The sequence below is a fragment of the Xenopus tropicalis genome, chromosome 2, assembly GCF_000004195.4.
Source record: "Xenopus tropicalis strain Nigerian chromosome 2, UCB_Xtro_10.0, whole genome shotgun sequence".
In the NCBI taxonomy this organism is placed as follows: Eukaryota; Metazoa; Chordata; class Amphibia; order Anura; family Pipidae; genus Xenopus; species Xenopus tropicalis.
In genome coordinates this window covers 164,983,491-165,009,509 of record NC_030678.2, presented here as the reverse complement: position 1 = coordinate 165,009,509, position 26,019 = coordinate 164,983,491, and the positions used below count along the sequence as shown (strand labels likewise).

General features: G+C 51.2%; 1 protein-coding gene across 3 annotated transcripts in view; it reads left to right on the top strand.

Moving 5' to 3' along the window:
* Window positions 1–26,019, top strand: part of amotl1 (angiomotin like 1) — an 81,663-nt gene that overhangs the window by 11,755 nt on the left and 43,889 nt on the right. Inside the window, exons 2-3 of one of the 3 annotated variants that reach the window (XM_031895693.1) lie at window positions 1,254–1,364; window positions 7,732–7,782. In XM_031895693.1, the coding sequence (XP_031751553.1) occupies window positions 1,254–1,364; window positions 7,732–7,782 (162 nt within the window). 3 annotated transcript variants of the gene reach the window in all.

The following is a 26,019-nucleotide window of genomic DNA, read 5'->3' as shown; positions in this document are numbered from 1 at the left end:
TTCCTTACAGCCGTACCTAATTCCTTCATAATAAACCCATGTTACCATTATAACTTAATAGTCCATGTTGGTTTCCCATGGGCTTCTATCTCATGAGTAAATCTGCTTGATTATTTAATATTAATACTGTAAGGTAACTTGCACCTAAATGGTTATTGGGTATGTAATAACATGGTCTAAGGTTTGCTCATCAGTCAGCAGGTTTAATTGGTCTAATGCAGTCAGAATAATGCGATTGGTCGCTTTATCACACTGGGTTGGTATAAACCTTGCTTTGTTATAACATAATCATCACTGTATAGTGATTAAAGGGGTGGTTCAACTTCATGTTAACGTTTAGTATGTCCTATTCCTAGCAACCTTTCAATTGGTCTTTATTTTTTATTGTTTTTGAATTATTAGCCTTCCTCTTATGACTTTCAGCTTTTATTATCTTTTAATGTAGGCCCTCCTCTATATATATACCTGGCTCTCTTTCAAACCAATGCCTGGTTGCTAGGTTAAATTGGACCCTAGCAACCAGATAGCTGCTGAAATTCTAAACCTCACAAAATCACAAATAATAAAAAATGAAGACCAACTGCAATTGTCTCAGAATAGCATTCTCTACAACTTGCAAAGTTAATTTAACAGTGAATAACCCCTTTAATGTTGTTTAAACAGACTTTTGCTAGGGTATTTTTGACAGTGAATTCTACCCTGTAGCCTATGCAGCAGCAGTTCTGCCAGACCCAACCTGCTTGCCTACCAAGAGGGTTATGTAATAAAAGTCACTAAGTTCGCCCAGGAGCAGTAACCCATAGCAACCAATCAGCCGGTAGAATTTTCTGGTCCCATGTTTAAAAGCCATATTGGTTGCTATGAGTTACTGCTCCTGGGCAAACGTTGTGCCTTTTATTACATATGGGGGTGAGTCCCTTCATCCTGAACCTCCAGCCTAAGAAGAACAAAGCTTGCCGGGGATCCTCAGAAGTATTACCATCCGTTTTCCCACTGAGAATTGAAATGGGGTCCATGGGTGGAGATTTTTTCAACCTAAACTACTATGTTATTATCATGGTGCTGCCATTCATGGGTTACACAGGGCTCCTGTTAGGGTGCAAACATACCAAGGGCACAAAAGCAAAACCAAATTCCCTCAAGGAATGTGTGGAAGTTTACATGGTATTTGCTAAACATACATCAAGTTCTGGTACATAAAGGAATAGTGAGAACTCGCAACACCGACATGTTGTAAATTGTCTTTTCTTTAGATCCAAGGTCTCATACTGACCTGCAAGGGACAATGGAGGAGAGATGGGCAGCAGATGAACGGACAAAGTTACCATATACAGGACATCATCTCCATCTTGGTGCTCGAAGAGGTAAGGCCAGTAGGGTTTATAGTAAAGGATATTGGTGTCCCTGTACTAACTGTCAGAAAGCCAGTCCTGTGCAGCTCAGCTTATTTTAATATATATAGTACTGTCTGTTCCTCATCCTGAATTACATCTTATTTCTTGCTATTCCCTGCTACTATAGGTACCATCTCTCCCTACTATACCTGCTATCCCACAGCCCCAGTCCCTTCCCAGAGGCTATTATCCCCCCACTGCTACTATAGGCACCATCTCTCCCTACTATACCTGCTATCCCACAGCCCCAGTCCCTTCCCAGAGGCTATTATCCCCCCACTGCTACTATAGGCACCATCTCTCCCTACTATACCTGCTATCCCACAGCCCCAGTCCCTTCCCAGAGGCTATTATCCCCCCACTGCTACTATAGGCACCATCTCTCCCTACTATACCTGCTATCCCACAGCCCCAGTCCCTTCCCAGAGGCTATTATCCCCCCACTGCTACTATAGGCACCATCTCTCCCTACTATACCTGCTATCCCACAGCCCCAGTCCCTTCCCAGAGGCTATTATCCCCCCACTGCTACTATAGGCACCATCTCTCCCTACTATACCTGCTATCCCACAGCCCCAGTCCCTTCCCAGAGGCTATTATCCCCCCACTGCTACTATAGGCACCATCTCTCCCTACTATACCTGCTATCCCACAGCCCCAGTCCCTTCCCAGAGGCTATTATCCCCCCACTGCTACTATAGGCACCATCTATCCCTACTATACCTGCTATCCCACAGCCCCAGTCCCTTCCCAGAGGCTATTATCCCCCCACTGCTACTATAGGTACCATCTCTCCCTACTATACCTGCTATCCCACAGCCCCAGTCCCTTCCCAGAGGCTATTATCCCCCCCACTGCTACTATAGGCACCATCTCTCCCTACTATAGCTGCTATCCCACAGCCCCAGTCCCTTCCCAGAGACTATTATCCCCCCACTGCTACTATAGGCACCATCTCTCCCTACTATACCTGCTATCCCACAGCCCCAGTCCCTTCCCAGAGGCTATTATCCCCCCACTGCTACTATAGGCACCATCTCTCCCTACTATACCTGCTATCCCACAGCCCCAGTCCCTTCCCAGAGGCTTTTATCCCACTGCTACTATAGGCACCATCTCTCCCTACTATACCTGCTATCCCACAGCCCCAGTCCCTTCCCAGAGGCTATTATCCCCCCACTGCTACTATAGGCACCATCTCTCCCTACTATACCTGCTATCCCACAGCCCCAGTCCCTTCCCAGAGGCTATTATCCCCCACTGCTACTATAGGCACCATCTCTCCCCACTATACCTGCTATCCCACAGCCCCAGTCCCTTCCCAGAGGCTATTATCCCCCCCACTGCTACTATAGGCACCATCTCTCCCTACCATACCTGCTATCCCACAGCCCCAGTCCCTTCCCAGAGGCTATTATCCCCCCACTGCTACTATAGGCACCATCTCTCCCTACTATACCTGCTATCCCACAGCCCCAGTCCCTTCCCAGAGGCTATTATCCCCCCACTGCTACTATAGGCATCATGTCTCCCTACTATACCTGCTATCCCACAGCCCCAGTCCCTTCCCAGAGGCTATTATCCCCCCACTGCTACTATAGGCACCATCTCTCCCTACTATACCTGCTATCCCACAGCCCCAGTCCCTTCCCAGAGGCTATTATCCCCCCACTGTTACTATAGGCACCATCTCTCCCTACTATACCTGCTATCCCACAGCCCCAGTCCCTTCCCAGAGGCTATTATCCCCCCACTGCTACTATAGGCATCATCTCTCCCTACTATACCTGCTATCCCACAGCCCCAGTCCCTTCCCAGAGGCTTTTATCCCACTGCTACTATAGGCACCATCTCTCCCTACTATACCTGCTATCCCACAGCCCCAGTCCCTTCCCAGAGGCTTTTATCCCACTGCTACTATAGGCACCATCTCTCCCTACTATACCTGCTATCCCACAGCCCCAGTCCCTTCCCAGAGGCTATTATCCCCCCACTGCTACTATAGGCACCATCTCTCCCTACTATACCTGCTATCCCACAGCCCCAGTCCCTTCCCAGAGGCTATTATCCCCCCACTGCTACTATAGGCACCATCTCTCCCTACTATACCTGCTATCCCACAGCCCCAGTCCCTTCCCAGAGGCTTTTATCCCACTGCTACTATAGGCACCATCTCTCCCTACTATACCTGCTATCCCACAGCCACAGTCCCTTCCCAGAGGCTATTATCCCCCCACTGCTACTATAGGCACCATCTCTCCCTACTATACCTGCTATCCCACAGCCCCAGTCCCTTCCCAGAGGCTTTTATCCCACTGCTACTATAGGCACCATCTCTCCCTACTATACCTGCTATCCCACAGCCCCAGTCCCTTCCCAGAGGCTATTATCCCCCCACTGCTACTATAGTCACCATCTCTCCCTACTATACCTGCTATCCCACAGCCCCAGTCCCTTCCCAGAGGCTATTATCCCCCCACTGCTACTATAGGCACCATCTCTCCCTACTATACCTGCTATCCCACAGCCACAGTCCCTTCCCAGAGGCTATTATCCCCCCACTGCTACTATAGGCACCATCTCTCCCTACTATACCTGCTATCCCACAGCCCCAGTCCCTTCCCAGAGGCTATTATCCCCCCAATGCTACTATAGGCACCATCTCTCCCTACTATACCTGCTATCCCAGAGGCTACTCTCCCTAAACCCAACTTTTAGTTAGTTAATGAACTACAACTCCCAGCAGTCCTTGTCAGCAATTAATTGTATGGGATAGCTTGTAGACGGGTTGCTGATGATTTAGAATGAATATGTGTGCTGTTCTGTGCTTTTTTTTTTTTGTTTCTTAAACTCCAAGCACCTGGATCCAATTATTGTGTCTTTCTCTGCCTCAGGCAGCACATTATACAGCCGTCCCTGTGCAAATCCCTCTGTGTTCAGTCATGCCTGGGTTGCATTACCAGGGAGCGGGGAACACTCCAACCTGAGAGAACTTCCCTGGTTAAATCTCTTCTGATATATTGTTTGGTAGAAGTCAGTGTAATTAATAAATACAGATCTTCATAATGGTTTATTTTTTTCAAAACAATGGCACGTTGCCTAAAATGGCTTTAGTTAGAAAAACTGTGGTGTTGCTTGTTATTTATTTGGATAAGGGATAAAACACACTATGCTTTAAAGCAGTGTTTAACTTCAGATGATGATTTTTTAAACAGTTAAAGGGTGAGAGACCTCTGTGTTTATGGAACAATCCCTCTGTGTATGAGTGTTGCTAGGTTTCCTGTGGATCTGGGACAAAGACCTGCAAGTAGCGCTTTGGTCTTCCAGCCTAACGCATGCGTGGGAGACGCCACAGAGATTGCCTCAATAGAGGCGACAGCCTTAAGTAGTGTGATCTATTGATGATAATTAGTTGTTCCAAAGCATTAATATCACAGTAGTAGCCCATAGAGGCTCATACCATATTAACTTAAGCAGGGTCAGACTGGGCCACGGGACACTGGGAAAAATCCTGGTGAGCTCCGGTTCTTGTGGGCCCCGGCAACCCAAACCCCAACCCATGCCAGCGCTACCCCTACCAGATTGCTCCTCCACTGACGCGTTAAATTTACGTGCGCTCAGGGGAGGACATCGAATGGGGGACCCTGCGGGGGGGTTTAGGGGACACGGCCAGCGGGTCACCTGCAGGGCCCCAGAGACGGGAGCACCCTGCACCCCCCAGTCTGACCCTGAACTGAAGTATGGCCATACACTATAAAATCCACTCATTTGGCAAGCTTACGAAATTAGTGGATCTTTCCCCTAAAATGTCCATCTAAAGTGGGCGATATTGGCGAATCCAGTTGTCTGGCCCTAGGGCCAAATGATCAGATTACACCAAAGGGAATATAAGCCATCTGAACAAGGACCACTTCAATGAGCCAATGCTCTCCTTGAGACAATGGGAAAATCAAACCTGTATGATTGACATCTAGTCAGATATTTGGGGGGGGGCCCATACACGGGCAGATAAGCTTCCGAATCAGTTCGAATTGCTAGCTTAAATTTGCCGTGTGGCCACCTTAACTGTAGTTTAACAACCTGAGAAGATCCAGTTACTGAATTCTGTTCTAAAGAGGGCTATAAAGGTCAAGGCATCGCAGCCAAGTTAATCAGTATAGAAGCTCCAACTAAGGGGTATAACTACAGACCCTGCGCTTTCAGGGGGGCCAGTAACATTCTAATTATTGAGCAATTTCAATATATCATGGTAGAATAGGTCATTTTACCTATGTTTTGGGACCCTAAGTTGCTGTGGTTCCCAGTAACATCTAGTTACACCCCGTCTTCAACTCATATACATAAATACAACAATGCAGAGAAGAAATACACATAGTTTATAGGACTTTCTTACTCTGCCTCTGGCTACAATGTTTCAAATATCAGAATCCTGGGTGGCAGTAATGTAATAAAAGTCACAAAGCTTGTTATAGGGTAGATGTTTTACTGCCCATGTTGTTGCAGAGGGTCTGGGGCTGGTGGGCCTGGAACATTTTCTCCACTTGTATTTGGTTAATACTACTAAATGCAACACATATTAGATGGGCATATCGGGAGAAGATCAGATCTTACTGTGTATGGCCACCTTAAGTCCAGTCCTAATAAAAAACCACCATGGAAAAGGTAGTTGAGGTGGAAAATGTCCAGACAAACCTTCTTCAGGATCCAGCCAGATGATGAACCTTGTATCCCTAGGACTTCAGCAAATAGAAAGGCCGAACAGGTAGGATAGGAGACACCGAGGTCTATATGGGGATGCACAGACTTCAAATGTAAAGGAAATATTTCCTATATACAGGGAATATTGTGTTATTTAAGCCTACTGCATTAGGTTTCCACCACAAATGTAACTGACGACTTTAATCATAGGCCGATTATATTTGACAGTATTCTAAGGGCACCATTCCAACATCATAGCAACAGAACAAAAACATTTTGAAGACATTAAGGAAAAGAAAAAAAACCCTACCTATTGATTGGATTGATGGAGGAAATGTGTGTTGGAATCGTATCCGTTGCTAGGTAACTGGCAGCTAGAAAACTGCAGTAACTTTTGTGACTTTCATTAATAGCAGATATTTCCTGGCAGCCGAAGTACTTGGGTGCAAGTTGTTAATCCAGCATTTTGCATATATATGCACTCTAATGGAGCATTGGGTTTTATTTAACAGCTTTTTAGGCTTTTTAGGCGAGTTTTTTTTCAAAAAGCATCAGTTAATAGAGCTTCTCCTGCAATGTAATCTGTTTTTCAAAAACACAAATAGATTTGTTTATATTTAATTTTGAAATGTCACATGGGGCTAGCCATATTCTTCATTTCCCAGGGTGCCACAGCCATGTGACCTGTGCTCTGATAAACTTCAGTCTCACTTTACTGCTCTGCTGCAAGTTGGAGTGATATTCCCCCCCCCCCCCAGCAGCCGATCAGCAGAACAATGGGAAGGGAGCAAGATAGCAGCTCCCAGTAGGTATCAGAATAGCACTCAATAGTAAGAAATCCAAGTCCGACTTGGGACTCCTCCAGTTACATGGGAGTAGGAGAAACAATAGGTTAGCTGAAAGCAGTTCTAATGTGTAGCGCTGGCTCCTTCTGAAAGCTCAGACTCAGGCACACTTTACTGCTTCGCTGCAAGTTGAAGTGATATCCCCCCGTCCCCCAGCAGCCGATCAGCAGAACAATGGGAAGGGAGCAAGATAGCAGCTCCCAGTAGGTATCAGAATAGCACTCAATAGTAAGAAATCCAAGTCCGGCTTGGGACTCCTCCAGTTACATGGGAGTAGGAGAAACAATAGGTTAGCTGAAAGCAGTTCTAACGTGTAGCGCTGGCTGAAAGCTCAGACTCAGGCACAAGGCACTGAGATGGCGCCTACACACCAATATTACAGCTACAAATACATTTGTTGGTTCAAGAATAAAATGTTAAATGGCAGAGTAAATTATTTGCTATGTAACAATGTCATTTAGAAATAAAAAGTACCCCATAAAAATCACGATAGATGAATGTACCACAACAAAACCCAAACTTACAGTAACTACTAGAATAACCATCACCCTAAACCAGTGTTTTCCAAATTGTGGGGTATAGAGCAGTGGCAGGGTAAAGGTTAATAGGGACGAGATTTGGTCACACTGCCTATTCGCTCAAGGGACCAAGGAAGCTGGACAATAAAAGTGCTTTCAGTTGAATTTTTCTGCACTGATCACTGGCAATTTTAGAAGCCACAGATCTTCCCTACGCATTCTAGCAATGTATACATAGCAACTACATGGCCTATAATATTGTTTTTCTTTTTACAGGGAGTGATACGTCAAATGTCATCTCAGCAGAGTTTTGGCAAGATCCATCAGGTAAGTTACTGTAACTGGCTGACATTAAGTACTGCTCAGATTTCTAATATCTATGTATCTATATCGAATCATTTCTAGTATATCTGGCATTTTATTTCATTTACATTTTTTGTTCAAGTTCCTACCTTGCACATGACTTTTATATCTTACCCTTTCAATACAAGCAGGCACTTTAATTTCATTTACAAACTGAATGGATTGGGAACAGTTTACTCAGCCATCCTTAGTAAATGTTATGCTATAGTTCCAGGGGTACCCAGGGCACAAATAAGCACTCACCCCAAATCCCCCCCTAACTGGCCTTCAGGCTGGGCCCCCTTAGCCCATAACAAGGTTACAGATATATAGAAACATTGGGGTAACAGTCACCCCGCTATAGTTCCAGGGGTACCCAGGGCACAAATAAGCACTCACCCCAAATCCCCCCCTAACTGGCCTTCAGGCTGGGCCCCCTTAGCCCATAACAAGGTTACAGATATATAGAAACATTGGGGTAACAGTCACCCTGCTATAGTTCCAGGGGTACCCAGGGCACAAATAAGCACTCACCCCAAATCCCCCCCTAACTGGCCTTCAGGCTGGGCCCCCTTAGCCCATAACAAGGTTACAGATATATAGAAACATTGGGGTAACAGTCACCCTGCTATAGTTCCAGGGGTACCCAGGGCACAAATAAGCACTCACCCCAATTTCCCCCCTAACTGGCCTTCAGGCTGGGCCCCCTTAGCTCATAACAAGGTTACAGATATATAGAAACATTGGGGTAACAGTCACCCCGCTATAGTTCCAGGGGTACCCAGGGCACAAATAAGCACTCACCCCAAATCCCCCCTAACTGGCCTTCAGGCTGGGCCCCTTAGCCCATAACAAGGTTACAGATATATAGAAACATTGGGGTAACAGTCACCCTGCTATAGTTCCAGGGGTACCCAGGGCACAAATAAGCACTCACCCCAAATCCCCCCCCTAACTGGCCTTCAGGCTGGGCCCCCTTAGCCCATAACAAGGTTACAGATATATAGAAACATTGGGGTAACAGTCACCCTGCTATAGTTCCAGGGGTACCCAGGGCACAAATAAGCACTCACCCCAAATCCCCCCCTAACTGGCCTTCAGGCTGGGCCCCCTTAGCCCATAACAAGGTTACATATATATAGAAACATTGGGGTAACAGTCACCCTGCTATAGTTCCAGGGGTACCCAGGGCAAAAATAAGCAGTCACCCCAAAACTAACTTTGGGAGTCATTTATCAACAGTGGGCAAATTTGCACCTGGCCAGTAACCAGTCGCAACCAATTACATTTTTGTTTATATTGTTCTGAATCTGAGGTGTGAAAAATGCAGGGGCCAGTTAATCCCAATACAGATACCATTTAAAGCTCACACAAAGGTAAGCAGTCACAGAATTTAATGGGGGACCACACAAGAGGGGGCCACGGGCCACCAGTTGGACTGCACTGCCATAGGCTATTATCCAGGTGCAAGTTTGCCCAGTGCTAATAAATGTGCCCATCTGGACTAGTCCTGTGACTTTACAATTTTAATTTTGCTATAATGTACACAAATCCATTCAGGCACAATGTGCAGAGTGTCCGTTAACCAATTGCCATTTCATTTAAACCTTCCACTGGGTGTGTCGGCACATTTAAGCATTGCTATACACAGGGAACCAATCAGAATGCTGCATTTCATCCCAAAGCCTGGAAAACATATGCGCTTCACTTGCCTATATAGGGTAATAATCTTTAATCTGTCCTTCAGCTCTGTCCCCAGCTGATCTGGGTTCTGGCAATTGTAGTTCAGCAACAGCTTGAAAAATCAGCTATTGAGAGTGTATATATATATATTACTATATATATTGCAGAGGATTCAGCTCTTCTGCCATGCTAGCATTAACTTTACTGATCTGCTAACCATCTGTCGGAGGGCATTTTAAAGGGAAACTAAGGCACTTTGGGATGAATACACTCCCCAGTTGTGCACTTTTTATTGTGTATAGACAGCTGTTTCCCCCCTCTTGTGAGTTAATCTCAGTTGGATCAGCTCCAGACAGACAGTAACTGTGCTGGGCCCAGGGGCCGCCATTAAGCGGTGGGACAGAGAGAAGCCGGTTCTGTTATTATTATTATGGAGCAAGCGATGCACAGAGTCCAGATAGGAAAACCAGATGTGCTGAAACGGCGCTGATTTTTCCATCTCAATGCCTTGCCCTCCGGGGCTGGAAATAATATGTACACTTGTCTCCATGGCAAAACCTGCGCCAGCCCCGGGGGTGCTAAGTGCAACACGCAGAGACCCTTTATTCAGTCGCTCAGCGATGGGCCATCTGCCGCCCCGCTCTGTGCCACTTTATATTCAGGAACTGCCGCTAAATGTCGCTCTGTAATAAAAAGGCCGGCTTTGTATTCCGCCTGTGCTGCCGGCTCACCTTCACTTAAGGTCACTGCTTCGCTGAGCTGGAAGTGAAAAGGGTTTTTTTTCTGATAAACCTTTATATTTTCAGATGATGAAAAATGTCATTGTACTTTATAAAGGGGAAGTTAATTTCCTATGAATGGCCCCCTCACTGATACAGAGTATAGACCTCTTTCTGGCCTTTAAACACATATAGGGATGCCATATGCTCAGTATTTTACGAGCCGGGCCATCCAAGGCCTCCCATAATGCAGCTGGGCACCCCAGGCATTCCTGATAGGCCTAGTCATATCCAGGCATGCCCTGATCCATCCTACTTCTTCCCACTTGCCTGTAAACCATCCTTTTTATGGGCCCACTAAAGTGTCCATGATGATCACTGGAGGGTCCATGTGTGCTGGTTCTGATTCACCTTGCTAGGCTTGACATGTGTGCATCTGGGCAGGACTGGCAATGTGTGGATTCTGGCAAATGCCAGTGGGGTTGCTGAAAGATGCCATATTGGGCCTGTGGGGGGCAGTTTGGGCCTCTGTGTACTTGAAAGACCAGGGCCTGTTTTGAATCCCAGTCTTGACCTGATGTGCAATGAGGCCGTATGAGGGCTAATGTGCCGTTATACATTACTGTAATGTGCAAGCGCTGAGCAGGGTCAGACTGGGCCGCCGGGACATCAGGAAAATATCCGGTGGGCCCCAGTGGCCCGGACCCGACCCTATTGCTGCTTCCTCTGACCTACAATGTCCTCCCCTGACGCGTTTCACATACACGCGTTCAGGGGAGAACGTAGGACAGGGGCCCCAGCGGGTGGGGTTAGGGGTGCGCAGCGGGGGCCCCTGCGGGGTACGCGGCTGGAGAAGGCACCATGGGGGGTGTGGGGCCCCCGGGGCGGCAGCCTGGTGAGCCCTGCACCCCCAGATCCGACCCTGGCACTGAGCCCAGGGGGGGGAGTCAGACACTAGAAGCAACTTTGGTCATCAGGGATCTTCCATGCAGAATGACACCCCAATATTATTCCCTTTTTCTTTTATTCAAAAGCATGCTGCAGACTGCTGTGATTTTGGTACTGCCATGCAGCGTGCGTCTGAATGGCTAATTAGCCCTGCGGGATACACATAATTATATATTCAGTACTAAAGGCCCGAGATTGCAGCCCAACCCAAAAATAAACAATATTGTATATTTTTCTCAAGTGTGGACGTCCCAGGCCACAGACTGCTTTATATACAGTGCGTCTAGCAACAAAAGGCCCATGTTTACTAAACTGTGCACCAAAGGATTCTGCAGCCTTTAGTGAATAAATAGCTCTCGGGTAGGATTTGTGAGTTTAACCAAGAGAGCCAGTCGTGTTTACATTGCCCCCAGGCTGCTGCTGCTTCCTATGGATCCTCTCACTGCACTTTGATGCTGGGTACAAATGTTAATGCGGGTGATATTCATAAGCAGAACAAATATAGATTTTTAGCTCATTAAAGAGCTCAGTTCTAATAAATCTGCAGGATATTCAACCAATGTTACAGAGGCATGTTTATACTTTCTGTACCATAAGGGCAATCCCCTAAAACTCTATTAATTGAGCTTATATGTTACTGACAGACCTGGACTGGGATTCAAAATAGGCCCTGGCATTTCACATACACAGAGGCCCAAACAGCCCCCCCACCAGCCCAATAAATAGTGATTATTGATAGAGGGGAAGCCGGCTGTAAGCAGTAGGACCCAGGGGAAGCCGGCTGTAAGTATAGTAGTAGGCAGTAGGACCCAGGGGAAGCCGGCTGTAGGTATAGTAGTAGGCAGTAGGACCCAGGGGAAGCCGGCTGTAGGTATAGTAGTAGGCAGTAGGACCCAGGGGAAGCCGGCTGTAGGTATAGTAGTAGGCAGTAGGACCCAGGGGAAGCCGGCTGTAGGTATAGTAGTAGACAGTAGGACCCAGGGGAAGCCGGCTGTAGGTATAGTAGTAGGCAGTAGGACCCAGGGGAAGCCGGCTGTAGGTATAGTAGTAGGCAGTAGGACCCAGGGGAAGCCGGCTGTAGGTATAGTAGTATGCAGTAGGACCCAGGGGAAGCCGGCTGTAGGTATAGTAGTAGACAGTAGGACCCAGGGGAAGCCGGCTGTAGGTATAGTAGTAGGCAGTAGGACCCAGGGGAAGCCGGCTGTAGGTATAGTAGTAGACAGTAGGACCCAGGGGAAGCCGGCTGTAGGTATAGTAGTAGGCAGTAGGACCCAGGGGAAGCCGGCTGTAGGTATAGTAGTAGGCAGTAGGACCCAGGGGAAGCCGGCTGTAAGTATAGGAGTAGGCAGTAGGACCCAGGGGAAGCCGGCTGTAGGTATAGAGGTAGGCAGTAGGACCCAGGGGAAGCCGGCTGTAGGTATAGCAGTAGGCAGTAGGACCCAGGGGAAGCCGGCTGTAGGTATAGCCGTAGGCAGTAGGACCCAGGGGAAGCCGGCTGTAGGTATAGGCGTAGGCAGTAGGACCCAGGGGAAGCCGGCTGTAGGTATAGCCGCAGGCAGTAGGACCCAGGGGAAGCCGGCTGTAGGTATAGACGTAGGCAGTAGGACCCAGGGGAAGCCGGCTGTAGGTATAGCCGTAGGCAGTAGGACCCAGGGGAAGCCGGCTGTAGGTATAGCCGTAGGCAGTAGGACCCAGGGGAAGCCGGCTGTAGGTATAGCCGTAGGCAGTAGGACCCAGGGGAAGCCGGCTGTAGGTATAGCCGTAGGCAGTAGGACCCAGGGGAAGCCGGCTGTAGGTATAGACGTAGGCAGTAGGACCCAGGGGAAGCCGGCTGTAGGTATAGCCGTAGGCAGTAGGACCCAGGGGAAGCCGGCTGTAGGTATAGCAGTAGGCAGTAGGACCCAGGGGAAGCCGGCTGTAGGTATAGGAGTAGGCAGTAGGACCCAGGGGAAGCCGGCTGTAGGTATAGGAGTAGGCAGTAGGACCCAGGGGAAGCCGGCTGTAGGTATAGAAGTAGGCAGTAGGACCCAGGGGAAGCCGGCTGTAGGTATAGCAGTAGGCAGTAGGACCCAGGGGAAGCCGGCTGTAGGTATAGGGGAAGCCGGCTGTAGGTATAGAGGTAGGCAGTAGGACCCAGGGGAAGCCGGCTGTAGGTATAGCGGTAGGCAGTAGGACCCAGGGGAAGCCGGCTGTAGGTATAGCGGTAGGCAGTAGGACCCAGGGGAAGCCGGCTGTAGGTATAGAAGTAGGCAGTAGGACCCAGGGGAAGCCGGCTGTAGGTATAGAGGTAGGCAGTAGGACCCAGGGGAAGCCGGCTGTAGGTTTAGAAGTAGGCAGTAGGACCCAGGGGAAGCCGGCTGTAGGTATAGCGGTAGGCAGTAGGACCCAGGGGAAGCCGGCTGTAGGTATAGAGGTAGGCAGTAGGACCCGGGGGAAGCCGGCTGTAGGTATAGATGTAGGCAGTAGGACCCAGGGGAAGCCGGCTGTAGGTATAGAGGTAGGCAGTAGGACCCAGGGGAAGCAGGCTATAGGTATAGTAGTAGGCAGTAGGACCCAGGGGAAGGCGGCTGTAGGCATAGCCGTAGGCGGTAGGACCCAGGGGAAGGCGGCTGTAGGCATAGCCGTAGGCGGTAGGACCCAGGGGAAGGCGGCTGTAGGCATAGCCGTTGGCGGTAGGACCCAGGGGAAGGCGGCTGTAGGCATAGAAGTAGGCGGTAGGACCCAGGGGAAGCCGGCTGTAGGTATAGAAGTAGGCAGTAGGACCCAGGGGAAGCCGGCTGTAGGCATAGCCGTAGGCGGTAGGACCCAGGGGAAGGCGGCTGTAGGCATAGCCGTAGGCGGTAGGACCCAGGGGAAGGCGGCTGTAGGCATAGCAGTAGGCGGTAGGACCCAGGGGAAGGCGGCTGTAGGCATAGAAGTAGGCAGTAGGACCCAGGGGAAGCCGGCTGTAGGTATAGAGGTAGGCAGTAGGACCCAGGGGAAGCCGGCTGTAGGTATAGCGGTAGGCAGTAGGACCCAGGGGAAGCCGGCTGTAGGTATAGCGGTAGGCAGTAGGACCCAGGGGAAGCCGGCTGTAGGTATAGAAGTAGGCAGTAGGACCCAGGGGAAGCCGGCTGTAGGTATAGAGGTAGGCAGTAGGACCCAGGGGAAGCCGGCTGTAGGTTTAGAAGTAGGCAGTAGGACCCAGGGGAAGCCGGCTGTAGGTATAGCGGTAGGCAGTAGGACCCAGGGGAAGCCGGCTGTAGGTATAGAGGTAGGCAGTAGGACCCGGGGGAAGCCGGCTGTAGGTATAGATGTAGGCAGTAGGACCCAGGGGAAGCCGGCTGTAGGTATAGAGGTAGGCAGTAGGACCCAGGGGAAGCCGGCTATAGGTATAGTAGTAGGCAGTAGGACCCAGGGGAAGGCGGCTGTAGGCATAGCCGTAGGCGGTAGGACCCAGGGGAAGGCGGCTGTAGGCATAGCCGTAGGCGGTAGGACCCAGGGGAAGGCGGCTGTAGGCATAGCCGTTGGCGGTAGGACCCAGGGGAAGGCGGCTGTAGGCATAGAAGTAGGCGGTAGGACCCAGGGGAAGCCGGCTGTAGGTATAGAAGTAGGCAGTAGGACCCAGGGGAAGCCGGCTGTAGGCATAGCCGTAGGCGGTAGGACCCAGGGGAAGGCGGCTGTAGGCATAGCCGTAGGCGGTAGGACCCAGGGGAAGGCGGCTGTAGGCATAGCAGTAGGCGGTAGGACCCAGGGGAAGGCGGCTGTAGGCATAGAAGTAGGCAGTAGGACCCAGGGGAAGCCGGCTGTAGGTATAGAAGTAGGCGGTAGGACCCAGGGGAAAGCGGCTGTAGGTATAGAAGTAGGCAGTAGGACCCAGGGGAAGGCGGCTGTAGGCATAGCCGTAGGCAGTAGGACCCAGGGGAAGCCGGCTGTAGGCATAGCCGTAGGCAGTAGGACCCAGGGGAAGCCGGCTGTAGGCATAGCCGTAGGCAGTAGGACCCAGGGGAAGCCGGCTGTAGGTATAGTAGTAGGCAGTAGGACCCAGGGGAAGCCGGCTGTAGGTATAGAAGTAGGCAGTAGGACCCAGGGGAAGCCGGCTGTAGGTATAGAAGTAGGCAGTAGGACCCAGGGGAAGCCGGCTGTAGGTATAGAAGTAGGCAGTAGGACCCAGGGGAAGCCGGCTGTAGGTATAGAAGTAGGCAGTAGGACCCAGGGGAAGCCGGCTGTAGGCATAGCCGTAGGCAGTAGGACCCAGGGGAAGCCGGCTGTAGGCATAGCCGTAGGCAGTAGGACCCAGGGGAAGCCGGCTGTAGGCATAGCCGTAGGCAGTAGGACCCAGGGGAAGCCGGCTGTAGGTATAGCAGTAGGCAGTAGGACCCAGGGGAAGCCGGCTGTAGGTATAGAAGTAGGCAGTAGGACCCAGGGGAAGCCGGCTGTAGGTATAGAAGTAGGCAGTAGGACCCAGGGGAAGCCGTCTGTAGGTATAGAAGTAGGCAATAGGACCCAGGGGAAGCCGGCTGTAGGTATAGGAGTAGGCAATAGGACCCAAGGGAAGCCGGCTGTAGGTATAGAGGTAGGCAGTAGGACCCAGGGGAAGCCGGCTGTAGGTATAGCAGTAGGCAGTAGGACCCAGGGGAAGCCGGCTGTAGGTATAGCAGTAGGCAGTAGGACCCAGGGAAAGCCGGCTGTAGGTATAGAAGTAGGCAGTAGGACCCAGGGGAAGCCGGCTGTAGGTATAGAAGTAGGCAGTAGGACCCAGGGGAAGCCGGCTGTAGGTATAGCAGTAGGCAGTAGGACCCAGGGGAAGCCGGCTGTAGGTATAGGAGTAGGCAGTAGGACCCAGGGGAAGCCGGCTGTAGGTATAGGAGTAGGCAGTAGGACCCAGGGGAAGCCGGCTGTAGGTATAGGAGTAGGCAGTAGGACCCAGGGGAAGCCGGCTGTAGGTATAGAGTAGGCAGTAGGACCCAGGGGAAGCCGGCTGTAGGTATAGAAGTAGGCAGTAGGACCCAGGGGAAGCCGGCTGTAGGTATAGAAGTAGGCAGTAGGACCCAGGGGAAGCCGGCTGTAGGTATAGAAGTAGGCAGTAGGACCCAGGGGAAGCCGGCTGTAGGTATAGGAGTAGGCAGTAGGACCCAGGGGAAGCCGGCTGTAGGTATAGGAGTAGGCAGTAGGACCCAGGGGAAGCCGGCTGTAGGTATAGGAGTAGGCAGTAGGACCCAGGGGAAGCCGGCTGTAGGTATAGGAGTAGGCAGTAGGACCCAGGGGAAGCCGGCTGTAGGTATAGAAGTAGGCAGTAGGACCCAGGGGAAGCCGGCTGTAGGTATAGAGGTAGGCAGTAGGACCCAGGGGAAGCCGGCTGTAGGTATAGAAGTAGGCAGTAGGACCCAGGGGAAGCCGGCTGTAGGTATAGAAGTAGGCAGTAGGACCCAGGGGAAGCCGGCTGTAGGTATAGAAGTAGGCAGTAGGACCCAGGGGAAGCCGGCTGTAGGTATAGAAGTAGGCAGTAGGACCCAGGGGAAGCCGGCTGTAGGTATAGAAGTAGGCAGTAGGACCCAGGGGAAGCCGGCTGTAGGTATAGAAGTAGGCAGTAGGACCCAGGGGAAGCCGGCTGTAGGTATAGCAGTAGGCAGTAGGACCCAGGGGAAGCCGGCTGTAGGTATAGGAGTAGGCAGTAGGACCCAGGGAAAGCCGGCTGTAGGTATAGAAGTAGGCAGTAGGACCCAGGGGAAGCCGGCTGTAGGTATAGGAGTAGGCAGTAGGACCCAGGGGAAGCCGGCTGTAGGTATAGAAGTAGGCAGTAGGACCCAGGGGAAGCCGGCTGTAGGTATAGAAGTAGGCAGTAGGACCCAGGGGAAGCCGGCTGTAGGTATAGAAGTAGGCAGTAGGACCCAGGGGAAGCCGGCTGTAGGTATAGAAGTAGGCAGTAGGACCCAGGGGGAAGCCGGCTGTAGGTATAGAAGTAGGCAGTAGGACCCAGGGGAAGCCGGCTGTAGGTATAGAAGTAGGCAGTAGGACCCAGGGGAAGCCGGCGGTAGGAGAGAAGTAGGCAGTAGGACCCAGGGGAAGCCGGCTGTAGGTATAGAAGTAGGCAGTATAGGACCCAGGGAAAGCCGGCTGTAGGTATAGGAGTAGGCAGTAGGACCCAGGGAAAGCCGGCTGTAGGTATAGGAGTAGGCAGTAGGACCCAGGGAAAGCCGGCTGTAGGTATAGGAGTAGGCAGTAGGACCCAGGGAAAGCCGGCTGTAGGTATAGGAGTAGGCAGTAGGACCCAGGGAAAGCCGGCTGTAGGTATAGGAGTAGGCAGTAGGACCCAGGGAAAGCCGGCTGTAGGTATATAAGTAGGCAGTAGGACCCAGGGGAAGCCGGCTGTAGGTATAGGAGTAGGCAGTAGGACCCAGGGGAAGCCGGCTGTAGGTATAGGAGTAGGCAGTAGGACCCAGGGGAAGCCGGCTGTAGGTATAGAAGTAGGCAGTAGGACCCAGGGGAAGCCGGCTGTAGGTATAGAAGTAGGCAGTAGGACCCAGGGGAAGCCGGCTGTAGGTATAGGAGTAGGCAGTAGGACCCAGGGGAAGCCGGCTGTAGGTATAGAAGTAGGCAGTAGGACCCAGGGGAAGCCGGCTGTAGGTATAGGAGTAGGCAGTAGGACCCAGGGGAAGCCGGCTGTAGGTATAGCAGTAGGCAGTAGGACCCAGGGGAGGCCGACTGTAGGTATAGAGTAGGCAGTAGGACCCAGGGGAAGCCGGCTGTAGGTATAGAAGTAGGCAGTAGGACCCAGGGAAAGCCGGCTGTAGGTATAGAAGTAGGCAGTAGGACCCAGGGGAAGCCGGCTGTAGGTATAGAGTAGGAAGTAGGACCCAGGGGAAGCCGGCTGTAGGTATAGTAGTAGGCAGTAGGACCCAGGGGAAGCCGGCTGTAGGTATAGTAGTAGGCAGTAGGACCCAGGGGAAGCCGGCTGTAGGTATAGTAGTAGGCAGTAGGACCCAGGGGAAGCCGGCTGTAGGTATAGTAGTAGGCAGTAGGACCCAGGGGAAGCCGGCTGTAGGTATAGCAGTAGGCAGTAGGACCCAGGGGAAGCCGGCTGTAGGTATAGCAGTAGGCAGTAGGACCCAGGGGAAGCCGGCTGTAGGTATAGAAGTAGGCAGTAGGACCCAGGGGAAGCCGGCTGTAGGTATAGCAGTAGGCGGTAGGACCCAGGGGAAGCCGGCTGTAGGTATAGAAGTAGGCAGTAGGACCCAGGGGAAGCCGGCTGTAGGTATAGGAGTAGGCAGTAGGACCCAGGGGAAGCCGGCTGTAGGTATAGAAGTAGGCAGTAGGACCCAGGGGAAGCCGGCTGTAGGTATAGAAGTAGGCGGTAGGACCCAGGGGAAGCCGGCTGTAGGTATAGCAGTAGGCAGTAGGACCCAGGGGAAGCCGGCTGTAGGTATAGAAGTAGGCAGTAGGACCCAGGGGAAGCCGGCTGTAGGTATAGAAGTAGGCAGTAGGGCCCAGGGGAAGCCGGCTGTAGGATTAGAAGTAGGCAGTAGGACCCAGGGGAAGTCGTCTGTAGGTATAGCAGTAGGCAGTAGGGCCCAGGGGAAGCCGGCTGTAGGATTAGAAGTAGGCAGTAGGACCCAGGGGAAGCCGTCTGTAGGTATAGAAGTAGGCAGTAGGACCCAGGGGAAGCCGTCTGTAGGTATAGAAGTAGGCAGTAGGGCCCAGGGGAAGCCGGCTGTAGGATTAGAAGTAGGCAGTAGGACCCAGGGGAAGCCGGCTGTAGGATTAGAAGTAGGCAGTAGGACCCAGGGGAAGCCGGCTGTAGGTATAGAAGTAGGCAGTAGGACCCAGGGGAAGCCGGCTGTAGGTATAGAGGTAGGCAGTAGGACCCAGGGAAAGCCGGCTGTAGGTATAGAAGTAGGCAGTAGGACCCAGGGGAAGCCGGCTGTAGGTATAGTCGTAGGCACTAGGACCCAGGGGAAGCCGGCTGTAGGTATAGGAGTAGGCAGTAGGACCCAGGGGAAGCCGGCTGTAGGTATAGCAGTAGGCAGTAGGACCCAGGGGAAGCCGGCTGTAGGTATAGAAGTAGGCAGTAGGACCCAGGGGAAGCCGGCTGTAGGTATAGAAGTAGGCAGTAGGACCCAGGGGAAGCCGGCTGTAGGTATAGGAGTAGGCAGTAGGACCCAGGGGAAGCCGGCTGTAGGTATAGCAGTAGGCAGTAGGACCCAGGGGAGGCCGACTGTAGGTATAGAGTAGGCAGTAGGACCCAGGGGAAGCCGGCTGTAGGTATAGAAGTAGGCAGTAGGACCCAGGGAAAGCCGGCTGTAGGTATAGAAGTAGGCAGTAGGACCCAGGGGAAGCCGGCTGTAGGTATAGAAGTAGGAAGTAGGATCCAGGGGAAGCCGGCTGTAGGTATAGTAGTAGGCAGTAGGACCCAGGGGAAGCCGGCTGTAGGTATAGTGGTAGGCAGTAGGACCCAGGGGAAGCCGGCTGTAGGTATAGTAGTAGGCAGTAGGACCCAGGGGAAGCCGGCTGTAGGTATAGTAGTAGGCAGTAGGACCCAGGGGAAGCCGGCTGTAGGTATAGCAGTAGGCAGTAGGACCCAGGGGAAGCCGGCTGTAGGTATAGCAGTAGGCAGTAGGACCCAGGGGAAGCCGGCTGTAGGTATAGAAGTAGGCAGTAGGACCCAGGGGAAGCCGGCTGTAGGTATAGCAGTAGGCGGTAGGACCCAGGGGAAGCCGGCTGTAGGTATAGAAGTAGGCAGTAGGACCCAGGGGAAGCCGGCTGTAGGTATAGGAGTAGGCAGTAGGACCCAGGGGAAGCCGGCTGTAGGTATAGAAGTAGGCAGTAGGACCCAGGGGAAGCCGGCTGTAGGTACAGAAGTAGGCGGTAGGACCCAGGGGAAGCCGGCTGTAGGTATAGCAGTAGGCAGTAGGACCCAGGGGAAGCCGGCTGTAGGTATAGAAGTAGGCAGTAGGACCCAGGGGAAGCCGGCTGTAGGTATAGAAGTAGGCAGTAGGGCCCAGGGGAAGCCGGCTGTAGGTATAGAAGTAGGCAGTAGGACCCAGGGGAAGTCGTCTGTAGGTATAGAAGTAGGCAGTAGGGCCCAGGGGAAGCCGGCTGTAGGATTAGAAGTAGGCAGTAGGACCCAGGGGAAGTCGTCTGTAGGTATAGAAGTAGGCAGTAGGGCCCAGGGGAAGCCGGCTGTAGGATTAGAAGTAGGCAGTAGGACCCAGGGGAAGCCGTCTGTAGGTATAGAAGTAGGCAGTAGGACCCAGGGGAAGCCGTCTGTAGGTATAGAAGTAGGCAGTAGGACCCAGGGGAAGCCGGCTGTAGGATTAGAAGTAGGCAGTAGGACCCAGGGGAAGCCGGCTGTAGGATTAGAAGTAGGCAGTAGGACCCAGGGGAAGCCGGCTGTAGGTATAGAAGTAGGCAGTAGGACCCAGGGGAAGCCGGCTGTAGGTATAGAGGTAGGCAGTAGGACCCAGGGAAAGCCGGCTGTAGGTATAGAAGTAGGCAGTAGGACCCAGGGGAAGCCGGCTGTAGGTATAGTCGTAGGCACTAGGACCCAGGGGAAGCCGGCTGTAGGTATAGGAGTAGGCAGTAGGACCCAGGGGAAGCCGGCTGTAGGTATAGAAGTAGGCAGTAGGACCCAGGGGAAGCCGGCTGTAGGTATAGAAGTAGGCAGTAGGACCCAGGGGAAGCCGGCTGTAGGTATAGAAGTAGGTAGTAGGACCCAGGGGAAGCCGTCTGTAGGTATAGAAGTAGGCAGTAGGGCCCAGGGGAAGCCGGCTGTAGGATTAGAAGTAGGCAGTAGGACCCAGGGGAAGCCGTCTGTAGGTATAGGAGTAGGCAGTAGGACCCAGGGGAAGCCGGCTGTAGGTATAGAAGTAGGCAGTAGGGCCCAGGGGAAGCCGGCTGTAGGATTAGAGTAGGCAGTAGGACCCAGGGGAAGCCGGCTGTAGGTAAAGAAGTAGGCAGTAGGACCCAGGGGAAGCCGGCTGTAGGTATAGAAGTAGGCAGTAGGACCCAGGGGAAGCCGGCTGTAGGTATAGAAGTAGGCAGTAGGACCCAGGGAAAGCCGGCTGTAGGTATAGAAGTAGGCAGTAGGACCCAGGGGAAGCCGGCTGTAGGTATAGTCGTAGGCAGTAGGACCCAGGGGAAGCCGGCTGTAGGTATAGGAGTAGGCAGTAGGACCCAGGGGAAGCCGGCTGTAGGTATAGGAGTAGGCAGTAGGACCCAGGGGAAGCCGGCTGTAGGTATAGAAGTAGGCAGTAGGACCCAGGGGAAGCCGGCTGTAGGTAGAGCGCTGCACATTCCTCCCATTCCTGGCTGCTGCTGGCGGCTCCGGGCAGTACGTTGCTGTTGCTGCTGCACATCATGTCCCATGCAGGGGGCTCAGCCTCCGCTCCTGGGGGGCAGTGAGGGGCAGTGAGGGGCTGCCCGGCGGCCGGACCGTAGGGAGTGTATATGAGCAGGAGCTGTAGGTGAGTGTCCCTTTGTGTGCGGGGCGGAGGGGAGGGCAGGGGCTGGGGGGCACTGAGCCGCACTGAGCGGGGAGCTGGGAATGGACTGGCACAGGGCACTTAGGGCTCTACCCCGGGGGGAACCAGCCGAACCAGTAACCCGGGGGGGGCACACTTTCCTACTCGCATCCCTGGCCCTATGGGCACTGCCACTTTGCTCTGTGCTGCCCACTGGAACTGACTCTCCAGCTGTTACTGCACTACATGCTGCTGTGGGGGCTATAGTTCAACAACATCTGGAGATCCATGCCAGACCCAGGGGCTTCCATTCACAATGGCTACTTCCCTGTACAGTAAGTGATTTTGTTGCCAAATGGCCACATAACTCTCCAGCCAACCTGTGGCCTTCGCAGCTCCCATATCCCCTGACACCTGATGGTTGCGGAGAGTTGTAGTTCAGAAATAGCTCAGAGGGGAGAGAGCTTTAATAACAAATAACAGTACTGAAAGGTATAATTGTATGTTTAGGTTTCATGTAAGCACATGATGGCTTGGGGTGGGCTTTATTTTTATTATCCAGGCACCCCCCTATGGAATGGGCTTGTACACTCAGTTAACTGTGTCACTGCCTTATAAAAGCACAGGAGCAGCCGCCACTGCCCCCATTGGCTGCCAAGCATTCAGGCTTCTCTGGGGTTCCCGTGGTTTCTCCGTGGCCCCTGGATTTGTGATGTTAGTGGGACCAGATCGCTTGGCAGCAAAGCAGCAAATCCGCTAAGTGGGGCACACAGTGAGTACATTCTGCCCTAGTGACATGTGGCAGTTTCTCATAATGCTGAATGAGGGCCAGCTGTGGTCCTGTTAGCCATAAAGCTATACACTAGTGTAGGTAATTAATGTCTTTATACTGTGAAGCTTCTGGTTGGTCCTGTAACTTTTGTTACACTGTATTCCAGGTACACTGGCTGGGGGGGGGGGGTCCAGGTTGGGTTACCCCACTTTCACAGATCGACCTAAGTAGAACTGATACTGCAGGTATAGTATTATTACTATAGTATTAATATGGTGCTGATACTTTTTAAAGTGGTAGAGCACTCATCATTTATTCAGAGATGCTGGTTTAAGGGTTTACTTCCCCTTGCAATCTGATCTCATGCAGGCACAGTGTGTGAGTGCCTTTGAACAGCAAATTGGATGAATCTGTGCTTTTTCCCTGTGTTGTTGGAGCCAGAATGCCCCTCATGTAGCAGCTTGTCTGACTCCATTGTGGCTGTTCGGTGCTCCCTAAGGTTGGAGGGTGCGCTGGGGACTTTGCGAGGGGGTTGTGCGTCTGTGCTAGGAACACAGGGAAAGGAAGGAAGGGAGAGAGAGAGGCAGGAGGGGACAGGATGTGAAAACGGAGGGGGGGAACATTGTAAAATTACCCTTCAGTGTTGGCTTGGCACTGGTGGGGTCTGTTGGAGGTGGGGGGAAGAGAAACCAAAGGAGCAGCTTTTAAAGGGAAACTGGTATTTTCCAGAAGTGTTGGGTTTATTTTCTTCCCATAAAAACAAAACTATAAAGCATTGTAAGGCATTAAGGTGATACCTGAATGTAACTTCAGTGGGATGTGGTCCAGTTACCCATAGCAACCAGCCACCAGTTGTGGGCGCATTTTGCAGTTAGATAAATTGGTAGCTTGGTATAATTGCTTCTGCGCTGATCCAACTGGATAGCCCCCCTGAGACCAAAATCACCCCCAGTTCCTGGTGGAAATTGTGTAAAGGCGACATAGGGAATGATTTTCATGGGATTTGCAGTTAGGAATGGAATGATAATACCTGGGGGCATTTACACGAGGCAGCATTTTTAGTGCAGATATTGGTGGGCAGAATGCCCAAAATCAATGTGCCAAGTCTTAACCTGGCATTCATTATCTTGTCTCTTAATGGGGTATAACTTTTATTTGTAACAAAAACTCATTAAGTTGGTATTTTGTTAATGCAGTGACACTTTGCCTTGGTATAAGGTGCTTGTATGTGGCCAACCTGAGCTTTATCCGGCTGGTGTAGGGCAATGTGAGGTGCCACACATGCCCAGATAGTCGGGTAATAAGGTGAAAAAATGACATTTTCTTTTGCTTTCTTGGTGCTTTACAGTTACCTGGGCAGTGGGGAAGCAGTTGTGCCCGACATTGCCCTGTTCTGGTTGGTATTTAAGTGCATTTTTATGCATATGAGGTAAACAGAGCCAGACGCATTCCACGGGGGGGCTCATTAGCATGTCTGCAGCGCCAATGTCCCGACTTGTCTGTCGTCTGCCACAGAAACAAAACGGCTCCTCATTATTTCCACTGGAAAAGCTTCTTTGTGCAACTATTCCAGCGCGCTGCCGTTGGAGTGTTTGCTTTGGGGGGGCAATGGAATTATTGGGAGAAAAAGAAATACACCCTGGAGTTACCTAATTGCTCCTTTTGCTGGGGTTCTGTTTCATGTTTTGACTAACGGGCACTGTGTTAGTTTCTGTCACTTTAGTTTAGTGTTCATATATTTAGGCAATGCTGCCCCATTACAGGCTCTAATCCCCCCTAGGCATTGGCTAGCCTTACGATATAAGCCAGGGATCCCCAACCTTTCTTTCTTATGAGCCACAGTCAAATGTAAAAAGACTTGGGGAGCAACACAAGCACCATAAAAGTTCATGGAGGAGCCAAATAAGGGCTGTGATTGGCTATTAGGGGCCTCTATGCACCCTATCAGCTTACAGGGGCTTTATTTGGTAGGAAATCTTGTTTTTATTCAACCAAAACTTGCCCCCAAGTCAGGAATTCAAAAATAACTCCCTGGTTTGGGGGCACTGAGAGCAACATCCAAGGGGTTGGGGAGCAACATGTTACCCCCGAGCCACTGGTTGGGGATCACTGATAAAGGGGTACTCCCCACAACCCCAGTTCGCCCGCGTCTTTGTATGGTCTTACAATGTCTTCTATTACAGTAAGTTGGCAAAACATGTACATTTTCTAGTGGGCAGATAAAAGCCACTGACTTGGTTCCTCCAGGCCAAGTCGGCAGTTTATCGGAAGGTTCTGTTCTATCAATATTTGGCTGGAAATTGGGCAGATATTAACCAGGCAGGTTTAAAAAGCTGTTGGGTAAGGAAAGCATTTGTACACTCATATGGTCCTCTCCTAACAGGTCTCCTAAGGCCCCATTATGATATGATTGTTGTCCCAGAGGCCCAATTCTGCCCACTGTGTTAGTGGTCAAATCAGGTAAAGGCCATTTGGATGTCAGCATGTATGCCCAGCGTTATGCTTCATTTAACTTGTAGTAGATCCTATTAAGGTAGCCACATACTGGACAATTATATAATTATAGATATTGGACCGTTCCTCATCTGCCAGTGCACCTAGAACTGGCCCCAGGGCATTGGCTGAGGAAACTTTCAGACCTGACTGATCGAGGAACCAACTAATATCCATGGTACAAAGGTATTGTTTGGAATCATCTGCCTAATCAGAAACCATATTTCATACATACATAGCGTTTAGCCTTCTACATCGAAGGGCCAAGGGTTGTGGAAACGGTGACTGTGGTCCAGTTTAGTTTATCTAGTATATATATCCCTAAGGGTGAAGACACACAGAGCTACTACATGAGCTCTGCGTGTGTTTTAGTAGAAGCAATTCTCAGTATTGTCTATGGCAGGGTATTTTCTGGCATTTAGTAGCCGTGAAAAAGTAGCTGCTACTAGTAGCTCTGTGTGTCTTCACCATAAAAGTTCATGTATGTTTCAGGCAGCAGGTAGAACTGATTTGCCCTTGATGATGCAAACCGGTAGATGACAGAAATTTACAGTGCAAACCCCTAGACAGAAGTCATAAAGGAGAACTTAAGGCTTTGTATGGGGTAGGGACGACCAACAGGAAAAGAGGAAAGCATTACGCTCATTCTCACTACTGAATGGCACCCATTGTTCTTGTTCAGCATGACCCTCCCACTGGGTATGAAACGCGCAAGGTGATTTAATTGCGCATGAAATGCGCAAGATGATTTTATTGAGCTTGAAATGCGTCAGACAGTGTTCTCCTTTCCTGTAGTCTGCTTGCCATATGTGCTGGTAACATAGAGAGGTAACACCGTGCTGTTATATGCTGAGCCTACACATCTGTTGCCCTTAGAAATGCAGAGCCTAGGGCTCCGCCAGGTTCCTTCTTCTGGTTATACATTGGGGGCTTTGTTTTTCATTGCTGAGCCCCCCTGCGAGCCCCCTTTATATTACGGGCATTTTCCAGGAGAGACAGGGGAAGTGCTTTATGAAATTCCATTGGTGGAACACACTTAGGACACTTAGGACAGACAGTTGTACCAAGTTTCCCTTTGGTTTCCTGAAGCAGTAAGAGAGGGAGACCGCTGTAAAGTGAAGCTGTAGTGCTGCACTATTTAGCTACTTTAAAGGGCAACTAAAGGCTT